Genomic DNA, 24,482 nt, shown 5'->3' with positions numbered 1-24,482 from the left:
ATGGCAAAGTAAAAGTGAGTCAGGAGGAGCTCACCTCATGCAACATATGCGGTTAGACGTGTGACAGCTCTGTGTTTCAAAATCCCTGCAGACATCTAAGGTCAGTGAACAGAGTGAGAGTTTGAATGGAGTTTTTGTGGGAAAAAAAAACTACTACTCTGGTAATGTTGTGTTGCTACTGTAGCTCATGTATTAAAGAGGGGTTTCTTGTATTTAGGTTAAGTGGTAGGTAGGTAAACTATCATTTCATGTCAGTAGTTTGACAGAAGTGCTTTGTATGTATAATGTGGACTAACCATCAACATGCTCTCTTGTCAACATCCTGCCCCTGCAGGTAGAAAAGCCTTCTCCACATTGATGAGAGCTGCATCCTCATCCACTGTGAAGCACAATGAGTCTGGATCTTCATGATCTCCTGGTCTGCTGCAGGGGGCTGCAGAATGACAAGGCCACAGAGAGGAAGGTGATCACACCGTTTAAATACTGAAATGAGATATATTGCTTAAAAGATTTTGTCAGCCCCACTGTAGCCAGATTTAACCAGCTTTTGCAGAATAAATCCTACACTTTTGACTGTTGCATCCTCTCTCCCTGCTTCCAGAAAGAAGCTGAACGCTTCAGACGACTCATTCGAAGTCCAGAGGTTGTACAAGAGTTGGATCGTACCTCTGGACTTAAATCTAAAGGCTCCAAGCAACTCACATGGGATGCTGTTTTCAGGTAAATCTGAATTTTGGTTTATTGTACATGTGCAACAAGGTGCATATAAAGTTGTCCATCATGATACCAGTCATGTCTAGTTTCTGTTTCATTTATGCACACTTGCAGAACTTTACTCAGGCTTTGTTTCCTTTTATCTGTTTAGTTTCACTTTTGTTTATTTGCATCCCTCACAAATGAATACCAGCTGACTTCCAGAGAACTTGACTGTATCCATTAATCAAATGGAAATTTGACCTACCGCACTTCACGACATACTTAATATAATTATAATAAAATATAAGTTGTTCCCCAAGTAATCTGTTCTCAATTCCATATTGTGCAAGATACCTGTACATTATGTTTGTATAGGAGTTTGGTTTTTATTAGGTTGAGCGATCCGTCAGAGGCAATGGTCTTGATGAATAAGCACTTTCTATTCTGTTTTCATTCCCCATGTCAGATTTCTGCAGAGTTATGTCCAGAAGGAGACAGAAAGCATGCAGTCAAGTAAATCCAAAGTCACTGCGGCTACTCTGACCACACGGCAGAAGAAGATGGCTGAAATGTGCAGCTTGATCAAATACTTTATTCGTTGCGCAAACAAACGTAAGACCACTGACTTTTTTTCAGATCCAACAATTATGATGAAGTGGATGTTCGGATCTACATAATCATAATATCTTATGTTCCATCAGTAGAAAATAACAGAAATTCCAGTTGAACATATTGATGGGACTGCAGTTAAAGTGTGTCTCTCTCTGCAGGCGGGCCTCGTCTAACGTGCAGTGAGATGCTGAAACATGTGACGGACGTCCTGCAGAACTCATACAGCTGTTCGGCCTACGGAGAAGATTATAGCAGCCTCTTAGTGAAGGACATCCTCTCTGTCCGCAATTACTGGTGTGACATCTCTCCACTGCAGTGGCACAGTCAGTGGGACATTCATTCAAACTACATATATTTTATATAAATGATATGAGAATTTTAGCAACATTTCATTAGCTATTAACACTTACATTATACAGTTCTATAACTGATGTCTGATATTGTAATACAACCTTGCCTAATCAGTTTACTGTATCCCCTTTGTTTATATTTGTGATCCTTAGATCTTTTGAAATTATACTGCGACTTGTTCAATGCGTCGTCCAAATCCATCAACCGTGTTTTGGTGAGCAGAGTGATCCACACGGTGGTGAAGGGCTGCTGCATGCAGACCAACGGATTCAACGACGCTCTGTTCAGCTTCTTCTCCAAAGCACTTCTAAATGCCAGGTGAAGACTTTTTTTATCAACATTTTAAATTGACTATTTTGCTGCTATCTTGAAAATCCACATTTAGAACATAATGTACACCAACTAGACAAATACATGCACTTATTTTGTCTTCTTTTCAATATCCTGTGGTCCGGTTAGGCAGGAGAAACACTTGACTGTTGTGGAGCACCTCGTCTCGGCGCTCAACATCTTTTTGAGAGCGGCGGCCATGAACTGTCGCATGAGGGTGTGTCACCTGGGAGAGGAGCTCCTGCCCTCTATACTGTATGTCTGGGCGGATATGAGGCCCAGTGCTGCTCTCAAAGAGGAGATTGTGGAGTTCTTTAACCTACAGATTTGTGTCCACCACCCCAAAGGAGCCAAGACACAAGACACAGGTAGAGCAATCGTTTTCTTTTTCTTTATAACAATTTTTGTGAAATCGTAAGTTGACCTTGTATAGTAGACATGCTTGATAGTGGGTTGTGTATAGTTCCATATAAGACTGAAACCACTATTAGGATTGTTCCAAGCCATGGAGGGTATACATTTGACGAACTTAATCTTTAAAGTTCAAACTGTGCCACAAAGGAAAGATTTCACAAAGAACAACTGCGTTATTGATTGTTAATAATGCACACGTGACAAAGGTTTTAAATAAATTAAAGATGAATGGTGATGGATTACTGATATCAAGCAATCTTTCCAAATTGCATTAACTATAACAACATAAATAAGGGTATATGGGAATATGCGATATAAAGGTAATGAACTAAAACATTTTACACCACAGGTACAACCTTCAACTAACAACCACTAACTAGTTGTCGCCTTCTCTCATCCTTTAGGCGCTCATGCTGAGGACTGGACCAGGTGGCGGAGTCTGCTGTACAACCTGTACGACGCCTTAATCAGAGAAATCAGCCTTATAGGCAGCAGGGGGAAGTACGTCACCGGGACACGACACATAGCCGTCAAAGACAATCTCATTGAGCTCACAGCTGACATCTGTCATCAGGTAACACGGATCAAGTCTCAAGTATGCGTACAGAAAATCACAATTCCTTTTGACGTTAGTGTTTGTGAAATTTAAAAAAGCTTAGAAAATGTAGCTCTTATTAAATGCTGTGTTGTCAAGACTATTTCCTTCATCTTGTGTTTCCTGCATGTAGCTGTTCAGTGACGACAATGACGCCCATAGCGTGGAGGTGACCCAGGCCTCCCTCAGAGGCACAAACATGGGCAGTCCCACCCATGGTGCAGCCAGCAAGCGACGGCGCATTGAACTGGGCTGGGAGGTCCTCCGGGACCATCTGCAGCCTCAGCACAATGACTTTGACGTCATACCATGGTATAAAAATCTTATTACAATTAATATAAGAACGTTTTAATGTATTTTGTGGAGGAAAAACACTCAAAGTACCCTGTTGTTTCTCTCATTTTAACGATATTCGAACCCTCTTTCCTCCTCTCAGGCTGCAGATCACTGCAGTGCTCACCTCTAAGTACCCGTCCATGGTGCCCGGCCAGGAGCTGGTCCCGCTGCTGTCGGTGTTGTGTCCCAGCTCCTAGCAGAGCAGCGGAGAGGAGAGAGGGGGCCGTACGTACTGCGCTGTCTGAAGGATCTGGCTCGGTGCCAGGCCTGCTACCCGGAAAGGTCCCAGGTCCACAGGACGGAGCTGGCCCGGCTGTGGGGTCGGGTGTGGGCCCTGGCAATGCGAGGGGTCAGCTCACCTCAGACGGAGACCCTCAGCCTGGACCTGCTGAGCTCTATTGTCCACGGCGGACTCATCAATATGGACAGAGAATTCTGGAAGCTCTTCTGTGGATCAGCATGTAAACCCTCTCAGTGAGTCTTTGCCATTTCTGGATATATAACAATACATTTGTTAATACTGAAAATTTGTGATCATGATGAATGTGTGTGTTTGCATTAAATAACATCTTGTTCTTCTCTATCCACAGAGGTGCTGCTCTCTGTCTAGCTCAGGCCCTGCTGAAGTGTCCGACCCCTAAAAGTATCATCTCAAGCTCTGTGAGGGACTATGTGGGGGTCACAGAGGGTTCTGCAACAGCCAACCTGAAGGAGACCCTCATAGCCTGGCTGCTGATGACCGATCAGAGCGAAGAGATGGAGGACAGCTCCAGACCTCACCCCATCATTTGCAGGTTGGCAGGTTTCTTTGTTATCTGACTTTGAATGGAGATTATTTTATGCTAATTTAAGGACATGAATTGTAATATCTTGAGACTATCTGCTTTCATGTTTAAATAGTGGGAAGCTCCAGTTAACAGATTGTTGTCCTCCATGTGATGCAGTTTGTGCTAAATTTGCAGAAACAGAAAATATAAGCTCCAAACACGTTTTTTTTTTTACTTTTCTCTCTGTTAAGATGGATCTATCTTTCATTGATTGTAAGATAACGGTCTGTAAATTTGTGCTTTATTACGATCTTGTGTGCAGAGACTTTCCTTACAATCTAATAGCGAACATCCTGGTCTCCCTGACCCTGAAAGACACGAGGACTGGCCTGAAGCGTCTGCTGGGTACTGAAGGAGTAGAAAGGTGAGGATAAGGATCCTGGAGTACCAAAATCACAGATATGATGACAAACCTTCGTCCTAACACCTTTTTGCACGATCCATGTGTCTATTGCAGTTCTGGAATATAAATAATTCAGCTTTCAATTACTGTTTTTTTTAAAGTGCCTTTTCTCAAGAACTTACAACATCCAACGCCAAAGACAACCTGGAAGAGATCGAGAGGCTTTACTTGCAGTTCAGCTTTAACACGCTGCCCTCTCCGAGGCGAGACAATTGCGAGTCGGTGACAACGGCTGTAACCGACGGCAATTTCGCTGCCGCCCCCAGCCTCAGGAACAAGTTGGAGGAATCCCTGCTGTGTGTGGCTGACAACCTACTCAACTGCTACTCTCCTGATGTGAGTGGAAGTTGATGCCTCTGTGTCTATGTGTCTGTATAGTCGTCACAGTGATGATCTGGTATTTATTCTGATTTCCCCTTCCACAGTCTCAGTCCACGCCTCCAGAGTGTCTGGTGCGCTGCTTCAGTCTGCTGACTGGAGTTCTAGCGGTTTACGTGTCCGCTGGGTTTCTGACTGAGGCGGAGGCCTGCCGCTCACAGCTCCTCACTAAAGCCAAGGTATCATTCAGATGCATAGCAGTAGATTTATCATTCCGTTAGTCATCCCAGCCTCTTAAACATTAAAAACATTACGTCAAAGCATAGAAGAACTTAAGGTTGTTTGTTTTTTGTTACCAGGCCCTGGCCCAGGACTTCAGCGGGTTTGTTTCTAGTGTGAAAGTGAAGATGAATGAGGAAGGAACCATGAGCACACTGAGATCTGTCATGAAGCTCTGCACACAGGCAGCCAGCAGAAAAAACAAGGTAAGAAAAAAGTCTACATTAGGGCCCGTCAATATATCGATATTACATTGACATCGTGATATGTGATCAGATATCATTAGATTTTGGATATTGCAATATGGCATGTGTTGTCTTTTCCTGGTTTGATAGGCTGGATGAAACGATGTAACTTTATAAAATCTTCTTACCAGACTGATCAAGCTGTTCTATTATTTGCCTTCACCTACTTAGTCATCAGGTTATTTATCAAAAATCTCATTGTGTAAATATTTTCTGAAAGCAACCCTGCAGTAGTGTCGCAATATCGAAATTTAGGTATTTGGTCAAAAATATGGTGATATTTGATTTTCTCCGCATTGCCCAGCACTAGCCTCCATCATGATGGGATGCACAATGCTGACATGATACAGATAAATCTAAATCACCAGTCCTTGCAAGCACTCATACATTAACAATGAAGGATGCTGTCCAGGACCTCTTTGTTTGGAGTAAATCTTTGTCTTTTCTTCTGCAGGATGATGTTTGTCCCATCTCCTCCAGTCTGTTCATTATGATTCTGCCAGCCAGTCTCCTCAGTGAATTGGCTGAGATCTGCAAACTGTTGGTAAGCTTGACATATATTTAGCTTGTAGCATATTCAAGATGTTTGTCGCTCGAGGACAAAAAAAAATGAAAATCCTAATTTCAAGAAAAACTGACACCCTGAAATAATCTCACTCCCTCGTCTCCTCAGTTGAGCAGTGTTTCTAAGAGAGTCAGTGTTGCGGATGAAGACGATCATATGGAGGATGACTGTGATGTGACCAGAACTCAACAAGGGGACGTCATTGACCTGTTTGATGAGGGCGAAGAGTCCCACAGCAGCAGCAACGGTGGGAGTCACAGACAGAAGGGAGACAACAGTGAGGCTTCCTGTGGGCCAGGTAAGAAGGGATCACTTATTCTCTATACCAGTGTGGGATTAGAAATAGTTTCTGTTGAAAGTTGTGCAAAAACGACCACACAAAGTGGACTATATCCTAAAAGACTGCTTTATTTTTATATATTTTTTACTTATTTATTATACTTTTACTGTGTGATTACTTATTTTTTATTATAGTTGTTTTGGTCTTGTTTTCCTACTTATGTCTCCACTTTGCTGCCGTTATCCTACAAGTTTCCCCGTTGTGTGACTAATAAAGAATCATCTTATCTTATGCTCACTTAATTACACTATTATTGAGCACCTGTTATTGATATTATCTTGTACTCAAAACAGTTGGAATTTCACTAGTATGGGGGATCCAGTGTGTTTGATTGATGTGGTGCTCATACATGTAAAGCCAAGTCTGCAAACGCATAGCAGAGGAAGTTGAAGAGAAAAACATTTGATGTGTTGTTTGAACCAGACACCAGCAAAACCAAGTAACTGGATAAGTGATAAAAGAATCTTCTGTCCTCCGTCAGGTGCAAAAAGTCTGTTAGCAGAGGATCATCTGGCCCAACAGGACGTGGCTCTCCTTGCAGTCCTGGAGCTCCTGTGTGAGTGCGGCTCCATCCAGCACATCCACGGTCTGCTTTTCAAACCACAGGAGGTGCGGCGCAAACTGCTGCTGCTGCTGGACCAGATGGACTTCAGCAAAGCCCTGCACCTCAACATGGTGGGTAGCAGATGCTGTGGAGAGTCATTGGTTGCAGTGACAATGATGGTTTCAGCTGATGAACATTAATATCTGGTTCTCTCCCAGTATCTCGTCATGTTGAAGAAGCTTCCGGCTGAGGACTCGCTCTCTCCGGAGGAATTTGATTCTCTGCTACAGCCTCTAGGGTAGGGAAATCTTTCTATAACAGAAATGACTGTTTTCTTTAAGAATGCATCCATTTCTGTCTTTATAAAATGAAATGAAATAATGTATTTTAGTTAATGTGTTTTGTTTTTGCTGTTGTGTTTGCAGGGACCTTTGTTCCTTGCACCGTCAAGACCAAGAGATCTGTGTTGCTGTACTGCTGGGTTTGTTACCCTCCATCATGAGCCTCAGGAAAACCCACCACCTGCTGGAGGAGATGAAACACGTTCAGGGATCTCTGCTGAAAGTGGTGTCTGGATTCTGGTTAGCAGGTTTTTTTTATAACATGAACAGATGCAGGGTTGGTCTGTAGGAGATAATGTCTTAAAAGGAAGCCGTTGTCTGTATCAAGGAGCCTGCAGTTTTTTATTACATTTTGAAGGGATGGCTACAGTTATTTGAAACATGAATCTCAGTTTTCTGTGAATGTCGATCCACTCTGTCATAATCTGTCTGTAACTTGAGCTACGTTCCAAATCCCATACTCTTTTACTTTTAGTACATAGTGCAGCTTTTAGTACGTACTGCAGCTGCCCTTACAACGTGCGTACTGTACTGCAGTATGCGTATAATCGGGACCTACTACTTCATCACAACATTGAACTTTGACCCTCTTGCTCATATATCTGTCGCAGTCCATAGCGTGAAATTTGAAGCTGTCAATAAGCGTGCACACTGCATTTTACAAACCATGTATTAGGAAATACTCAATCTTTTTTTAGCACAATATATAATATGGTAGTACGGGAATTGAAACGCACCCCTTCTGATTCTAACTCAATCACTATAATGTGTTTCAGTATCCTGAGCCAGGCGGGGAAATGCATTGCAGCTGTACGAGCTGCGTTAGTGAGATGTCTGGTTGCCTTGCTGGAGGTGAGCTCTTACAGAGGTTTAGGGGATACTATTGCTTAGTTATTGTGTGTATCTGCACCACCGTGAAATACAGGATTTCTATATATTACTATATATTGTATATATTGTATTTTTGGCTTGGAAGAAAACTTTCAGTTAAATGTCTGTATTAATTCTGTTACCACCTCCTTTTTGTGTTTTTTGACCTCTCTCCCTTCTAACAGGCTGACCCGTGTTGTAAATGGGCAGTCTTAAGTTTTAAAGCGGAAGACCGCCCAGTGTCCGTCGTCCTTCCTTCTCACCTCGCAGATGCCCACCACCAAGTCCGCATGCTGGTCGCCATGTCCGTGGAGAGGTGCGTTTTAACCCGGAGCTGATAATGTTTCAGGATACATTTTAGTTAAAGCTGTAGATTACACAATAGATATCATTTCTAAACATGGCAAATCATAGATCTGATTGTCGCCATTATTCTACTGCGTCTCCAGGTTGTTTCTGGAAATGAGACCAGAGCATCCAGATAAGAGGAACATGCTGCCGCTTAAACACCAGCAGGCTGCTTTTGAGAACGTTTACCTGAAGGCTCAGGAAGGAATGAAACTCCCGGTAGGTTCATGAGGAATAGTTTATTATGCATATGTTTTCCACCTCTGTTTAACTTTCCTAATGCTTCTTGTGTCTGTGTGATCATTCACAGACAAGCAGCTCTACCGAAGCCAAGCAGGACGAGCTGTTTAACCACAAGGCCACCCTGTTGAAGACTTTGTCTGTTGTGCTGTGTTGTAGTCCAGTCTGTGAAAAACAGTCTCTGTTTGCCCTCTTCCAGTCCTACAAGGAGAACAACATAGAGGAACAGGTCATCAAGAAGGTAACGATGTCATGGTCCTGTGCATTGTGGAAGGATTAAAAATGTTGAATGCAGTTTTAAAAATAGAATTCTGGACTGAATGAATGAAAATAGTGTTTTTTTAAAGAAGTTTGTACCGTCATACAGCATCATCCAAATTGCTTAACAAGTAAATTATAGTACAGCTTAAGTATAACTTAAAAACTAATCAAAAGCCTGCCATTTTTCCTTATCAAACAACAAACTGCAATAAGAACAGAAAGAGAGGAAATGTTTCTGACCCTTTTTTTCATCACAGATGTTGTGCAGTGTATCCAGAGCGCTGGGCTACAGGAGTGTGAAAACATTTGTCAGTTCTCACCTGTACTACCTGGTGGCTGAGTGGCTGGCGCAGAGACAGTCTGACGATCGCTACACCCTTGGGTCTTTCCCCTACACCCTCCTAGACCACGACACAGTCAAAGATTTCTATAAGTGAGGAACTTTACTTCTGTTATTTTCATTTTAAGTCACAACTCCTTTTTTTTTTTTTCCACCAGTATGCAATGATCTTACATTAAGTAAAACACTAAAATAGACGATAATAAAGTCCTTGTGTCCCCTTGAAGCTCTTCCTACCAGGTGTTAATCCCCCACCTGGTCTTCCTGGATGACTTTGAGCAGGTGAAGTCTATCGGCAGGTATCTTGAGAAGGACTGGAAAGAGTTACTGGCCGACTGTTTCCCCAAGATCATGGTCAACATCCTGCCGTACTTTGTGTTGTCTGGCCAGGACTCACAGGTCGCACAGCAGAGAGAGAAGGCCAACAAAGTGTACGACCTGCTCAAAGATGCCAACTGTCTGGGCAAACAGGTAAACGCAGATGTTTTACATATGCAGCTTTTATAATTTGATCACATCATAACAATAATTAACTTTTGAGAACAGTGAAAACACATCTGAAGTGCAAAAGGATAGAGACTGTTGCACATTTGTCTCACGTATGTTACTTTTTCAGAGTGTGTCGCCCCAGTCTGAATAAGTTGCTAACGTGGGAGGATGTACAGGATCAAAGGCTCAACTGAGTGTGCAGTGTGTGCCGTAAAGATCCAGTAATTTAATGGCAAAATTGTTTGTGCACGTGTCCGCAGAAAATTGACAACCTGATCCACAGTAACCTGGCAGACATAGTGGTTGAACTGCTGATGACTCTGTACGAAGGAGGTGGAGCTGAACGGGACAGAGGAGACCTGCAACGCTTTATAGGGTAATGGTTGTTAAAATTGACCATGCTTTCCTCATATTAGACACTTTTATTTATTTGTTCATTAATTTATTCCAGTTTCACCCTAGATGTTAATGAAAGTTGTTTTTTATCTCAATCTAAATTTTAAAGAAAAGTGGTAGTAAATGTGTCTAAATAACTGTTTTATGGCCTTCAGAGAACTGGACCCTGTACCAAACCCACCATACTTCAGCTCCTATGTCATTAAGGCTACACTGGACTACCTCAGCAAGTGCCACAGTGCAAACCACAAGACTTTGGTAGCCATTTTGTCAAAAACTCCGGTAAGACATGCAAGTTATCCCCTATGTCGTTTCATAGACTTACATATTTTTATTCTAGAGTATTTTTTTAGTAGATCGTGACCTGTTTGTCGTCCCGTGTTTGTGCTGTAGATTTCTATCCAGAGGATTCTGCTGGCGGTGTGTGAAAGAGCAGCAGAGACGACCAACAGCTATGAACGTCATCGCATCCTCCTCATGTATCACCTGTTTGTCAACCTGCTGCTCAGAGAGGTGAAGGACGGCCTCGGAGGAGCCTGGGCCTTCGTCCTCAGGGACATCATCTACACACTCATTCACCATCTCAACAGCAGGTCAGCACACCAAAAACATAAACAGTATAACTTATGCTGTGTAAACAGAAACCACTCACTATATTTTCTTCCCTGACAAAGTCTGACCAGTTTGTGTTTCTTTTATCCTCAGACCAGTTCAGTGTGACGAGGTTTCTAACCGGAGCCTCTCTCTGTGCTGCGACCTGTTGACCTCAGTGTGTCGGGCAGCTCTGGAGTTCTGTGACGATACTCTTGACTGCCACCTACAGGTCATCGTTGGGACTCTCACAGCTCAGATGACCAGCCGGCCGGCCATCTCACAGCAGGTAAGCAACCGGGAGTCAATGTAAAGGAGTTTTCTGTTTTACAAGTTAGCAGATTCAATAAAATGATATGTGATTAATGGAAAATGCAGGCAAATGCAATAGACTTATTCATTCACGAAGGTATGCAGAGCTGCCACATGCAAGTTTGTTTCACGTTGGACAAAAGCTCCCACTTGCTTCACATGTGAACATTTTTCTAAATATGTTAACATTTTACAGAGTTTTTACATCCACATAGAAGTGCACTTTAAAACCACAAAATGTATAATATGGGACTATTGCATTCAGACCCAAGTGTGGACAGGTTCATACTCATTTGATAAATATTTCCTTGATTTATTGACTTAACTACTGATTTTCCCTACGCAAGCTCCCCTTAGGACATATTGTTTTGCATTTTTCACTGTTTGAGGGAAATATCTACCTTTTTTTTTTTTCAGCATTTGCGAGCCACATTCTAACTTTTTTTATAACTCCTGTCTGGCCCTCTAGGTGAACAGTCTGTTGCAGTTTCTCGTAATAGAAAATCAACAGACGTTAAAAGGAGCCATCAGCAGGTTGGAGCCTTTTCCTGACCTCCCTGAATTCAGAGAGCTGCGCTCCGTACAGCACAAGCTCAAATATAACACTGGGACCTTCACACTGAGACAGGTAATGGCCTAACTAATACCCATTTATTTGTATTAATGTTTCCACGTCATTTTTTTATACATATGTAGCTCTGATTCCTCAGTAACTCGCGGGCTGAAAATGTCATGGTTATCAATGAAAATTAACAATTCTAAATTTTGTTTCTGTTCACATCCACCATGTTTCCCTTTCACAGGAGGTAGCTCGCTTCCTGTCAGTGACATCCTGTGACTCCTTACCTCTGACCAGACTGGAGGGGCTGAAGGAGCTGACCAGACAGCTGCATGACAACAAGGGACAGATCAGAGAGCTGCTCAAAGAGTGCCATGGTAATATGACAGATGAGGAAAAAATGATCAATGCATGATAACTTTTTGGCATTCTAAATGTCTCATGAGCTTGTTTTCTCCCTCTATTTGTCCTTCCTTTAGCTGAACCCACCGACAGTGTGCTGGTGAACCTGGTTCTCAGTCTGCTGCAGCTCTGCAAGCTAGCAGCCAACCACCCGGGAGGGGCGGACATTCTTGGTATGAAATCAAATAACTCCTACAGCAACAGTATGCTGTGTTCCCAACCTTTTGTCCGGACACATTTATAATTTTTCCATAAGTGTAAACACAAATCTGTTCCCCGCAGAGGCAGCAGGCAGCTGTCTGGGAGAACTAGGTCCTGTGGACTTCTCCACCATCGCCCTGCTTCATGGCAGAGACCCCCTGTATGAAAAGGCAGTGTCTCTCTTCACCTCCACGGAGTCACAGTGCCTCTACATCGTCCTCAACTGCATGAACGACGCACTCACCCAGCAACGGTACACTGAAACCTCGATATCAGTAATCAAACGTTTGTTGTGCGTGACGATGAAGCGGCTTGTGTTTATATTAACTGTGTTCTGTGTTGCGATTGTCTACCAGTATTGAGGTGAGGAAGGCAGCCGCTCAGTGTGTGAAGAGCATCCTGGCCACTCAGTCTGGACTCGATTTTTGGGAGCAACACAAAGACAACAGAGACCCCATGCTGGCCTACCTCAACCCCTTTAGAAAGGCCAAGAAGAAGGTGGGTTAAGGAAGTTTAACAGTGCATATGTATACCAATTTATGAAAAAGATCAACCTTATTTGTACCATTTTGCTCTAATAAACAGTTAAACGCAAATGTGTTTCTCTCACTTGTATGAATGTGTTTTCGGGTTTGCAAGTGTAACATCTGTGTCTGCCTCACTACCAAAAACTTTCCTCGATCAGGTGGCAGTTCTGAGCGCCGAGGAGAGTTCGAAGGCCGGGGAGAAGCTTCTGAGTCAGGAGTTTTGGATTCCCCAGGCAGGCAGCCACAAGGCCTGGCTGAAGGCTCTGTGCACCGCCTTGCTCGACGGCGGGGGAGTCAGGAGTGAAGCTCTGCTGCTGTCACGACCCCTGTGTCTGGTGAGCACACAAAAGTTAGCTAAAGAAATCTTACCCTGCCTACACATGACGCACAGTTTGAATGTGGATCCATGTGCTTAAAGTATCTACATCTTGGATTCTGTTTTCTCAGGATTGAGAGCATTTTGTAGCACTTCTGGATCACATTTTGTGTCATACTGTCCATCAACCAGCTCTACTTCAAATCTAGAGCTCCAGCTCTAACTCCACCTTATTTCCTCGGTCCGTCTCCAGGTGAGGGTGGACTGCTGTCAGAGGCTGCTGCCGCTCATCATTCACTCCATCCTTCTGGAAGACAGTCAGGGTTTGTGGAGGGAGTTGCTCTCCTCACGAATTCGGGACTTCTTCAGCTTTTGTTCCAGAAGCGCTCAGGCCGCCAGTCGCTCTGCCACACCTCTCAACTCTGACTCCGGTGAGCTTGAGAGTATGACAAATAAAATATATGGCTCTTCATCCACTCACATTAAGGAGTTGGTATGTTTTTGTATTCGTTTGTGATTTAAATGTATTATTCTTCACAGAGTCAGACGCTGCCAGTCAGGGCTTGTACGACAAGACCTCTCTGCGGACCATGCTTGCCGTTATTGACTATCTGAGACACCAACAGAGACCACTGGAAGCTGATAGGTCTGCACTGTTATTGTGATCAAATATGTGTCAGATGTTCAGGGTCTCTGAATTTTCTATTTGGACCTGCTCTTTCTCTGATTTGTGTTTTTGTTAATGAACGTTCATGTAAACTGACAAACCGTGTCTTTGAAATTAACTCTGAATCCTTCTTCCAGCAACTCCTCTGGCACAGTGTGTGACTCAAACTTCTGGCTGGAGCTGAACTACCTGGAGGTGGCCAAAGCTGCTCAGTCCTGCTCAGCACATTTCACCGCTCTGCTGTACACTGAGATCTACGTGGATAAGATCAAAGCTGACATGGAGGAAAGTCGACGGTATGCAACTGTTAACCATGTGATTAAGACATTTACCTATTATTTCAGTTTCACATTTATTTTTTCAGACAAAAATAAATACTAAATTTGTTCTCTACCTCTAAACAATATGTATATTACATTTGAAGCATCTGAAAACTAGATCTAAAGATCACAAGGTTAAATTTAATTTGCATTTTTTGAGTTTTATCCAATTCTCCTTTTATGTTATCCATGCATTTACCAAATCTGCAGAACCAAGTCCAGAACAACACGTAAGATAAACTTTGAAGAGAACAGCCAGAACTTCACCATCTCCTGCCTCACTGAGAACAGCATGGAAGACACCAACATCAGCCTGCAGGTCAGTTTCTCATTTAACAAGTTTGTTTTCTAACTCAACAATACAAAGCAATTGCTTATTCAGATTTCACCCTGATGTATTTCTGAGAAATTCCCCTGAAGCAGTTAAAGTTAGATTGTTTATCACCCAATGTGACTCCAGTTTAATGAACAACAACTTCAAAACTTGTGAGGAATGCACAAAACTTGCATTGTTTTGTCGAAGGGCTGGGCTGAAGAGTGTAAATGGCTGTTAAATAGTATGCAATCCAATATAAGGTAATTCTGTCTTGAGTGTTAGAGGATTTATTTCCACTCTCTCTTACGTTTTTTGCAGGAGCTGCTGATTGAGGTGTATCGCAGCATCGGAGAGCCTGATAGTCTGTACGGCTGCAGCGGGGAGACGATGACCAGTCCACTGACGAGGTGATCAATAAGTAGATTAATGAGACCTGCAGCCCTTTCACATTATCACTTGGTCATCAATCATTATCAGAACTACAAAGGTTGTTTTTGTCACATCAATTTATAGGATTCGAACCTATGAGCATGAGGCTATGTGGGGGAAGGCCCTGACTTCATACGACCTTCACACCACTCTGCCCGAGGTCACTCGCCAAGTGGGAATTGTGGAGGTAAAACAACGAAGGAAGATTCAGATTCTTGTTTCAGGTATTGATGCATGTAATGCAGCCTCTTCGGTTTGTAATGTTTGCACCAACAGGGCCTGCAGAACTTTGGTCTGAGCAGCATCCTTGCCACCTACATGAGGGGTCTGGAGAGTGAAGGGGTGGAGTGGGGAGCCGAGCTGAGAGAGCTCCGCTTCCAGGCCGCCTGGAGGAACACACAGTGGGACTGTGAGCTGCCAGAGAGGTGAGGCGAGGGGCGATTGCAAACACAGCAGAGAGAGTGTTGCCTTCTACACAACGATCAACTGTCACCCATCAGACTTAATACCTTTTTTCGTCCCTGTGATTCTAATTTGTTGTCTCAGGAGTGAGAAATCCAAACCCAGCTTCCATGAATCCGTGTTTTGTTCCCTGCAAGCGCTGAGGGACAAAGAGTTCTCCATATTTGATGACACTATGAAACAGGCCAGGTATGACAGACGTCTCATGAAATATCAAGTTTGAACTCTAATACAGTTTTCCCACTCGTAGAAAAATTCCACCTATCTATCTATGTGCTTGTGTGTTTCCACAGGGGTGCAGATGTGGAGGAGCTGTGCAGAGGCAGTCTGGAGGCGGTGTCTTCTCTGTATCCGACTCTCAGGAACCTGCAGAGCATCAGGGAGCTGGAGAGCGTCAAACAGCTCTTTTCTAGGTGAAATGAACAGTCAAACATTAAGTAACATCGTAGTCGTTAACACAGAAAGGAGTGTTGAGGATTTATGTGTGGAAGTCTTGTTCTCTGCTATCTGGGGCTGGGCTGATGGAGATGTCCAGATGTTTTAAAGAAACATTCCTAATGAGATATTTGTTTTATGTACTTTTTAACATCAGGTCCTTCTCAGATGTGACTCTGAGGGAAGTTTGCAGTCAGTGGCGAGAGCACTCCAAGCTGCTCGCTGACAGCGACTTTGCCCTGGTGGAGCCCATTCTGGCCGTCCGCACTGTGGCCCAGCACGCCCTGATGTCCAGGGTGGGAGACCCCGACAGCACCCAGTACCTCAGCTCTTTGCTCACTAACCACCTCATGGAGCTCTGCCGGCTGGCTCGAAAGGCTGGGAATACACAGGTGTGTGTGTGTGTGTGTGTGTGTGTGTGTGTGTGTGTGTGTGCGTGTGCGTGTTCATCTGCGTGTGTTTGTTTTTACATCTTTTATTTTAACTATATTATACTCATAGTGTTGTGATCCCTGTCCAGCTGGCAGAGCGGGCAGTCTTCCAGATGAAGCAGCATGGTGGTGAAGGGTCCTGGGCGTTGTCATGGCAACTGGAGGAGGCCCAGGTGTTCTGGGCAAAAGGGGAGCAGGGACTGGCCCTGGGCCTGCTGAGACAGATGATACACAACCTTGAAGGGAAGGTAAGACCTAAACACACGGACAAACAACTCCAAGAAAAGTGGAAAAAACATTACTTTAATTATGGAAATAACTTACATTTTATTACGCTATCCATTGGGACATTGAGCTAACAAATGCAACACAGTACTGAGCCATTTGTAAATTTCACCATCTTCATCATCATGCATCAGATTCATTTCAATAGTTAAAATCCAAAATATGAAGAGACTTCATTGAACTTTTCTGTCTGTTTTGTTTTTTTGTTGGGCAGGTGGACTTGAATCCTGCTGTGGCCCCGGTCTACACCGAGTCCCTCAGGCTGTGTGGTAACTGGCTGGCTGAGACCTGCCTGGAAAGCCCCGGAGTGATACTGGAGAAATACCTGGAGAGGGTAAGAGGAAGTTTTAAGGGCAAGCCTTGTTGTATGCGCATTATTTTATTGGATATCTGCTCAGGGAGACTGCAGAATATAACTGTTTTTATACAAACGGTGTCCATATTTCCTGAAAAACTCATAAAATGTCAAAAATAGAGTGTATTTTTTCATGTTAAATTGTGTTGAAAAAGGCGGAGAACATCTTGTGTGTTAAGTTTGAGGGAAGATCTGTTTGCAAAGAGATGGCAGAAGTGGATAATTTACCTAGAGAAAATATAAGGACACTTCCCCCTTTTATGTACACATTTAAGTGTAAGGCAGCTACTGGAAAAAAAATTCTTCATTTATTCTTGTGGCTATCATGTTCTCTCACAGGCTCTGTTTGTTTTGGTTTTTTGCTTCTTTTTATTTTACTCTTTCTTTATTGGTTTACACTCTGGTCAACATTTGTATATTGACGAGACTGTATAGTTGTGATACTCTGAGAACTAAATAAAAACTAAAGTGAAAAAAGAAAAGAAAAAGGCGGCAAACAGAAATCTAAATGTCTCAAAATATCTAATATGTGTAACCTGATGAATCTCTCTAACACCCTGAAGCACACACATATTTCTGCCCACCCAGCAGGGCTCCCTCAGTGAAATTACCTATCATTTATGTCCAGATAAATTAAGAGTAGTCCCAAATAAATAACTTCTTCAACTTAACAGTTTATGTCCTCGGGCAACAGCAGATTCTTATGGACACAATATAATAATTCATATGCATGTGCCTCTATACATTGCCCCCCACTTTTGTAGTGATGTTTCTTAAGCTTTTTCATTCTTTTTTCATTTTCTATTATTGTTTTCACTGCTGATGCTTAACTTGCTTTTGACAGAGAAGCTGTAAAAGTCTCTCCTGTGCTGTTCTGTCAGGCGGTGGAGGTGATCGAGGACGAATCAGGAGTTCAGGACTCCCGGCTGCAGAGTCAGCGGACCGAGGCCTACCTGTCTCTGGCCCGCTTCTCTGACGCTCAGTACCAGAGCATCGACAAATACATGAACTCCTCCGAGTTTGAGAACAAGCAGGCGCTGCTGGAGAAAGCCAAAGAAGAAGTGGACTTGATGAAGGAGCGTAAAGTGATTTCCAACAGGTGTGTGCCCTGTTAATCACTTATTTTCTCTTAAATCACAAGATATCTGTCTTTTGTTACACGGCAGCAAGGAACAATTCGATCCGTCCTCCATTGTGAGACTTCAGATGGCTAAATAGGTCGATGTGCTCTTCCTCTGTTCTTCACAGGTACACAATAAAGGTGCAGAAAGAACTGGTGCTGGATGAGAAGGCCCTCTCCAACCTGCAGGCAGACAGACAGCGTTTCCTGTGTAAGGCGGTGGAGAATTACATCCAGTGTCTGGGGGAAGGTGAGGAGCACGACACCTGGGTGTTTCGCCTGGCTTCACTGTGGCTGGAGAACGCCGGCGTTAAGGCCGTTAACGACATGATGAAGGTCGGTAAAACACATCAAATTCAAATCGATATGCATCTGATCTTGGGGCCAAAGCCACTCTGTAAAATGGATGTTCAGTGCTTAAGATTTCACTTATTTTGTGTTCCAGAAAGGGCAGAAGAGGATCCCTTCCTACAAGTTTCTGCCTCTCATGTATCAGCTGGCTGCTCGCATGGGAACCAAGATGGCAACTGGCATTAGCGAGGATACGGGCTTCCATGATGTCCTCAGTGATGTAATGCAACACTTTTATATAATACAAATTAACAGCTGTCTTTCTCAATGATGACTTTTATGTACGTGCAAAAGTTGTCTAACCGGTGTCAATCAATTCCTGAAAAAAAAAAAAAAACTTTTTAGCAAACACAGCACTTAATGCACATAATGGATTATACAAAAAGCTGCTGCTTCAGTTGTTTATCTCTCCTCACAGCTGATCTGCCGAGCGTCTCTGGAGCACCCTCATCACACACTCTTCATCATCCTCGCCCTGGTGAACGCCAACAAAGACGAGAACTTTTGCAAGAGCCGACTGTCTAGGAGCACTCCACAGCAGCCTTCAACATTTGACCTGGTTAGACTTTCCGTAGATATTTCTGTTTCATGTATAAAAAAAATAAAATAAAAAAAAAAGCATAATTTAAACTGCTCTTATGAGTATAATCAAGATCATAATGTTTTCATAGCCATTTGTTATATTCTTCGCTAGTTGTATTCTATATCAGATTTAGATTTTTTTTTTTTGAAAATAGAAAATGCACCCTCATCTTTCTTTCACCTTCCAAAACAAAATTTTCGAGTTTTTCTGTTACAGGAGCGGTCAGATGTGGCCAAGAGGATCATCGGCGAGATCAGAAACAAGAGAGGGGAGATGATCCGCGGGGTCGAGCGTCTGTGTGATGCCTACATCACTCTGGCTTATATGGACGTCAGCAAGCACAAGACCGAGAAGAGTGAGTAATCAGAGCACAGCGACGGACAAAAACACCACACTGGATGACTTTTCAATGAATCGAGGATAGCTGTCCCTGAAATTCCAGCATTCATCCCATTTCTACTTACTCGGAAAATGGCAAAAAGCGCCATTTCTGTTTGATTAGAGTGAAATTGTTGAAAGACTCCTCTCTTTTTCTTAGCCCTAATTGTGTGTATTGAATATTCAGATGTTTAGACATCCTTTGTGTCCTTTCTTCATTATAGAGGCTATTCCCATCCCTGCTGATCAGCCCATCATGCAAATCAGAAACCTTGATGAGGTTGCAATCCCGACAATGGAGATCAAGGTGAAAAATGATCAAACTTCTTTTCGTTATCCCTTCTACTTTGTGTGATTTAATTCCTGAAGACAATTAAATATTTATGAGTGCGAGGGAGTTCCTATTACAGGGGATGATGGGATTGATTTGATTTAATTAGAATAACCCAATGAATTTTATCTGGCTGATTTTCTGGTTGAATGTCACTTTTATAAAACATCTTTTTGAAAATGTCTTTATGTTCATGTGGATAAACAAAGATTTTAATTTTGTGTACGTGTTGCTTGAGCATTGTTGGCAGCAAATTACACATCAGGTTCAGAAGTCTTGCGTTTTTGTACCTGTCCCACATGTTACAAAACTCCTCCAGAGTCATTTAATCGATGAAACATTTAAGTATTTAACACTTAGGACAGTTTATTTAATCATTGTGTTGTGAAATAACAAGAGTTGTTTCATTCTGTAAATAGGTGGATCCATCTGGTTGCTATGACAACCTGGTGACTGTCAGATCCTTCATGCCCCAGTATCACCTGGCCGGAGGAGTCAACCTGCCCAAGATCATCGACTGTGTCGGCTCTGACGGCAAGAGCAGGAGACAACTGGTCAGGTGTGTGTGGTGTGTGTGTGTGTGTGTGTGTGTGTGTGTGTGTGTGTGTGTGTGTGTGTGTGTGTGTGTGTGTGTGTGTGTGTGTGTGTGTGTGTGTGTGTGTGTGTGTGTGTGTGTGTGTGTGTCTTGTGTGTGAAGTGTGTCTTAAAGAGTTTGTCTTTTTTTCCCCGACTCGTGTTTGTGAGGTGAGCTTTTGTTACAAACATGTGCAAAGACGTTTGTTTCTGTCGGGTATGTTGTGTGTTCTCGTCTAAAACAAACCCGTTCTCTTTGAAGCTGAAGCTGCTGTCATGTGTGATTGAAGTCTGACCGACCCTGTGAGGGAACCTGATCACTTTTAACTTGAGTTCTTTTCCATTTCACTTTAGTAATGATTAATCTTGTTTTTGTACCAGGACAAACACAAAGTTTGTTATATTACTCCGACACCTTTGTAATGAGGACATTCTTAAGGGGGACATTGTGTGTGTGTGTGTGTGTGTGAGCGTATATGTGTGTGTTTGCGGTAACACTTATCAGCCACTTAAAGGGTAATAATTCACCACTTAGACACTTGGTAGAGTCATGGTGACCAGAGGAGTTTATTTTTAGGATCTTTAACCTCAGTGAATTCTATTTTCAAATCAATGTGCCATCATTGTGACTTTGTTCGCCCTTGTTTATGTCACATGGAGATTAATGTGTAATATTTAGGGATACGTTATACAATCATAAATCAGAACGAATCTCACATTACTGAGTCTTTCTAGCCTTACTTGTGTTTCAAGACTTTACTGTTTAAAGAACTAATAAAAATGGCAAAAAAATTACTTTTGGTATACTTTTTAGAATTAAACAGAGTCCCTCAGTGCTGAGGTGAACACTACGTTCTCCGGTGACCTTTTCCCTCTCTGTGTGAACAGGGTCAGGACGACCTGCGGCAGGACGCGGTGATGCAGCAGGTCTTCAGCATGTGCTCCATGCTGCTGCAGCGCAACACGGACACTCGCAAGAGGAAGCTCAACATCAGGCGATACAAGGTTATACACATTTAATCATTTTATACCACTTTGATCTTGTATTTAAACCATTTGCTCTTTAATTTACGGGGTGCATCATAAATCGGGACCGAGTTGTTTTGCTGCATGTTTGAACTTTGTGTTGTCATCTTGTAATTTCCTTATTTTTGAAGAACCCTACCCTGCTACTTTCTTTCTCGTTCGTCCCAGGTGGTGCCGTTCTCGCAGCGTAGCGGTGTGTTGGAGTGGTGTTCGGGCACTGTGCCTATTGGGGAGTTTCTGGTGGATGCCCACAAACGCTTCAGACCTCAGGACTCGACCAACATGGCCTCCCGCAAGAAGATGATGGTACTGCTCGGAGCACATTCATCGCTTTCGTGGAAAATATTCAACACAGTCGTACACAGTTACTGAGGGATTTGTTTCTGATAAAGCACATATGTCTGTTTGCTAATCATGGTTTGAATGGAACCTGAGCTTGTCCTTTTGTCCGTCTTTGTTTTTGAATTGATTTTGTTTCATCTGCAGGAGGCTCAGAAGCTGAGGTTTGATGAGAAGCTCCAGGCCTACAGCGAGGTGTGCAAGAACTTCAGGCCGGTCTTCAGGTATTTCTGCATGGAACGATTCCTGGACCCCGCGGTGTGGATGGAGAAACGTCTGGCTTACACCCGCAGTGTGGCCACCTCTTCTATAGGTACATACAGTCCTGCATGTTCACCCCAGGGCTTGTATTCAGCTCAATGCCAGGTTCACCCGCAATAGGCCAAAGTATAAATAGGTATAAATTATGACACAGACATAACTTATGTTATTATTAACCAATAATGGTGTGGAAAACACTGTACAGATTGCATGCAGAAACTTTTGATTTAACGAATGAATTGCAAACTTTTCTGTTTCGTTCCCACAGTTGGCTACATCGTAGGCCTCGGTGACAGACACATCCAGAATATTCTGGTTGATGAGCAGACTGCTGAACTGGTGCACATCGATTTAGGTAAAATCATCATCATTAGTATTTATGTATGTAAACATGGAAAGTTTACTCTTCACTTCAGTAAAGGCGAGGCTGTGTAAACACCTGCTGACTGTACTGAGCTTGCTGGAATATAAATCATGTGTAACTCTGCACAAGATCCATCCTGCATCTAGAAGTGTTTGATGCTTTTTTGATTTGACAATAAATTAAATCAGATATAGAATCCTGCCTTAAAATGCACACAGCTCCATAACTCTTTAAAGCTCTAGATTCAAACATCAAGACGTTGTGAATACGTGGTGAAACGTGCATCCCAACACACCTCCCTCTCTCTCTCTCTCTCTCTCTCTCTCTCTCTCTCTCTCTCTCTCTCTCTCTCTCTCTCTCTGTGTTTCCTTTTTCATGCTGTTGGTGTTCAGGTGTGGCCTTTGAGCAGGGGAAGATCCTCCCCACCCCCGAGACTGTCCCCTTCAGACTGTCCAGAGACATCGTGGACGGGATGGGCATCACTGGAGTGGAGGGGGTTTTCAGGAGGTGAGGAGGATTTAGGGAGGAGGTCACGTTTGTTCTGATATCATCAAACATTCACAAACAAAGACAAGAGAATGTTTTCATATGGTGTTTGTTTCATCATAGTTTGATCTTTGTGAGGTAAATTTGTCATAAAACTTTTAGCCGATCAACTAAAAAAAACTACAAATGTGTTTACAAATCAATGTCATTAATTAACACATACTCTACATTACTCCTGACTATTTTTCCAAAAGAAAACATACAATTTAAGATTGGTTTCCACTATTTTATATTCATGTCACAACAGTGTAAAAAAAAATGTACATGTTTTCTCTGGTCAGATGCTGTGAGAAGACCATGGAGGTGATGAGGAGCTCTCAGGAAGCTCTGCTGACTATTGTAGAGGTGAGATCACATGACTCTTAAATCACCTGGGATTTATTTGACAGTATTTCAAGTATTGCCTCGTTTAATCTTCTGCACAGGTGCTGCTGTATGACCCTTTGTTCGACTGGACCATGAACCCTCTGAAGGCCTTCTACCTGCAGCACGACGAGCAGCATGAGCTCAACGCAACGCTCAGCTCCACCATGGGGGGAGATGAAATAGACAACCACCGTAAATCCAGGTGCTGCAGTACATGATGACAATCCTTTGATTCCAAAACAGTCCTGTTTTATATCTCTTTTAAAGCTCTGTCTCATCGTGTTATACTTTCCCCCCTGCAGTGACAGTCAAAGCTTCAACAAAGTGGCCGAGCGGGTGCTGCTGAGGCTGCAGGAGAAGCTGAAGGGGGTGGAGGAGGGGACGGTGCTCAGCGTGGGTGGGCAGGTCAACCTGCTCATCCAACAAGCCATGGACCCCAAAAACCTCAGCAGACAGTTCCCAGGGTGGCAGGCCTGGGTGTAGACTTTGAAGGAAGGTACACTTGGTTTGATGGGGACGTCTTCTTCTTCTCCTCTGTAGGATCAGTACAGGTTTCTTGCTCTTTGCTTGTGCAAGAAAAAAACGACCTTTATGAGGTTAAACCATTTGAAAAAAATCTTGATTGCAACAGATGTTACCCTACATAATACATAATGCTGTTTGTGTCTATTTTTAAAGGCATAATATCACCACATAGTAGTAGTGGATGCTATGCAAGGGAGCTTCAGAATATAAACATGGTGAAACAAGTTCCTTGGTCATCTTTTTATTCCTCTTTTGATCATCTTCAATAAAAGGTAAAACTGTATTCATTTTCACACTAAACACCAATAGATCAACATTTTTAGTCTTTAGAATTATAAATGTCTGCTAACCTTTGCACTTTAACAGAACATCAATTCAATCTGGCAGATTTTAATGCACTAATTCTTGCAAAACAAACCATAAAATCACCTTTTTTACTGCAAAATCCTAAGTGAAATTTAAAAGACCGTTGAACTGTATTGCTGAAGGGGATGGTCTGACATGCATAGGTCAAAGTGAGATCTTTTTCTGTATTTTAGACCATGGATGTGAATGTTTTCATACTTTTGACTGTACTTGAATGAATGTATGATGAACCTCATTGAGGAGGTTGTTTCAGTTCAGCTGTTTGCCAGTTCAGTTCTTTTACTATTAAATTAGTGAACATTATGTGCTTTAAAGATTATGGGGTATATTTAGATTTATCAAAAATGTGCTATATGTGTACAGATTATACTTTGTATTACTTGCCTGTTTTGTAAAAAAAAATACGCTGCCCTTTAACATGATTTCTGTATCACTTAATAAATAAAAAAAACAGCTGTAAAAACACATTTTGTTTAAAACATTTTTTTGAGAAAAATGATCTGTTAATTCAATTTAACTGACTGCTTCTTCACAAGTTTATTTACAGATATAACTGCATTTTCTGTCAATCATTGACTCTGGTATTGAAGCTTAATGTGTTTGCC

General features: G+C 42.6%; 2 protein-coding genes across 2 annotated transcripts in view; both read left to right on the top strand.

Moving 5' to 3' along the window:
• The window catches only part of tubd1 (tubulin, delta 1), a 146,730-nt gene that overhangs the window by 31,385 nt on the left and 90,863 nt on the right, over positions 1 to 24,482 (top strand). The window lies entirely within an intron of this gene.
• On the top strand, positions 8 to 24,344 carry atm (ATM serine/threonine kinase). Its single transcript, XM_054614773.1, is given in 64 exon segments — positions 8 to 100; positions 335 to 463; positions 602 to 720; positions 1,163 to 1,308; positions 1,467 to 1,631; positions 1,812 to 1,977; positions 2,119 to 2,357; positions 2,808 to 2,977; positions 3,132 to 3,310; positions 3,435 to 3,516; positions 3,519 to 3,808; positions 3,925 to 4,128; positions 4,424 to 4,525; positions 4,666 to 4,900; positions 4,990 to 5,121; positions 5,242 to 5,367; positions 5,861 to 5,950; positions 6,080 to 6,269; positions 6,793 to 6,986; positions 7,074 to 7,153; positions 7,281 to 7,436; positions 7,973 to 8,048; positions 8,252 to 8,382; positions 8,516 to 8,633; positions 8,725 to 8,895; positions 9,173 to 9,348; positions 9,483 to 9,726; positions 10,005 to 10,120; positions 10,296 to 10,422; positions 10,534 to 10,733; positions 10,846 to 11,020; positions 11,513 to 11,671; positions 11,847 to 11,979; positions 12,082 to 12,177; positions 12,287 to 12,458; positions 12,562 to 12,703; positions 12,891 to 13,067; positions 13,302 to 13,479; positions 13,589 to 13,694; positions 13,853 to 14,011; positions 14,246 to 14,354; positions 14,670 to 14,758; positions 14,865 to 14,967; positions 15,057 to 15,205; positions 15,327 to 15,431; positions 15,536 to 15,655; positions 15,835 to 16,069; positions 16,198 to 16,356; positions 16,608 to 16,727; positions 17,630 to 17,847; positions 17,997 to 18,204; positions 18,314 to 18,439; positions 18,638 to 18,778; positions 19,019 to 19,157; positions 19,405 to 19,487; positions 19,931 to 20,069; positions 20,971 to 21,089; positions 21,279 to 21,416; positions 21,597 to 21,762; positions 21,979 to 22,065; positions 22,467 to 22,581; positions 22,902 to 22,965; positions 23,046 to 23,188; positions 23,289 to 24,344. Coding segments are annotated over 63 exon segments (9,249 nt in total). The 5' UTR covers positions 8 to 100; positions 335 to 391; the 3' UTR covers positions 23,470 to 24,344.

The sequence above is a fragment of the Anoplopoma fimbria genome, chromosome 1 (assembly GCF_027596085.1).
Source record: "Anoplopoma fimbria isolate UVic2021 breed Golden Eagle Sablefish chromosome 1, Afim_UVic_2022, whole genome shotgun sequence".
NCBI lineage: Eukaryota > Metazoa > Chordata > Actinopteri > Perciformes > Anoplopomatidae > Anoplopoma > Anoplopoma fimbria.
Note: the sequence above shows the minus strand (reverse complement) of the source record. Positions and strands in the feature narration are given on the sequence as shown.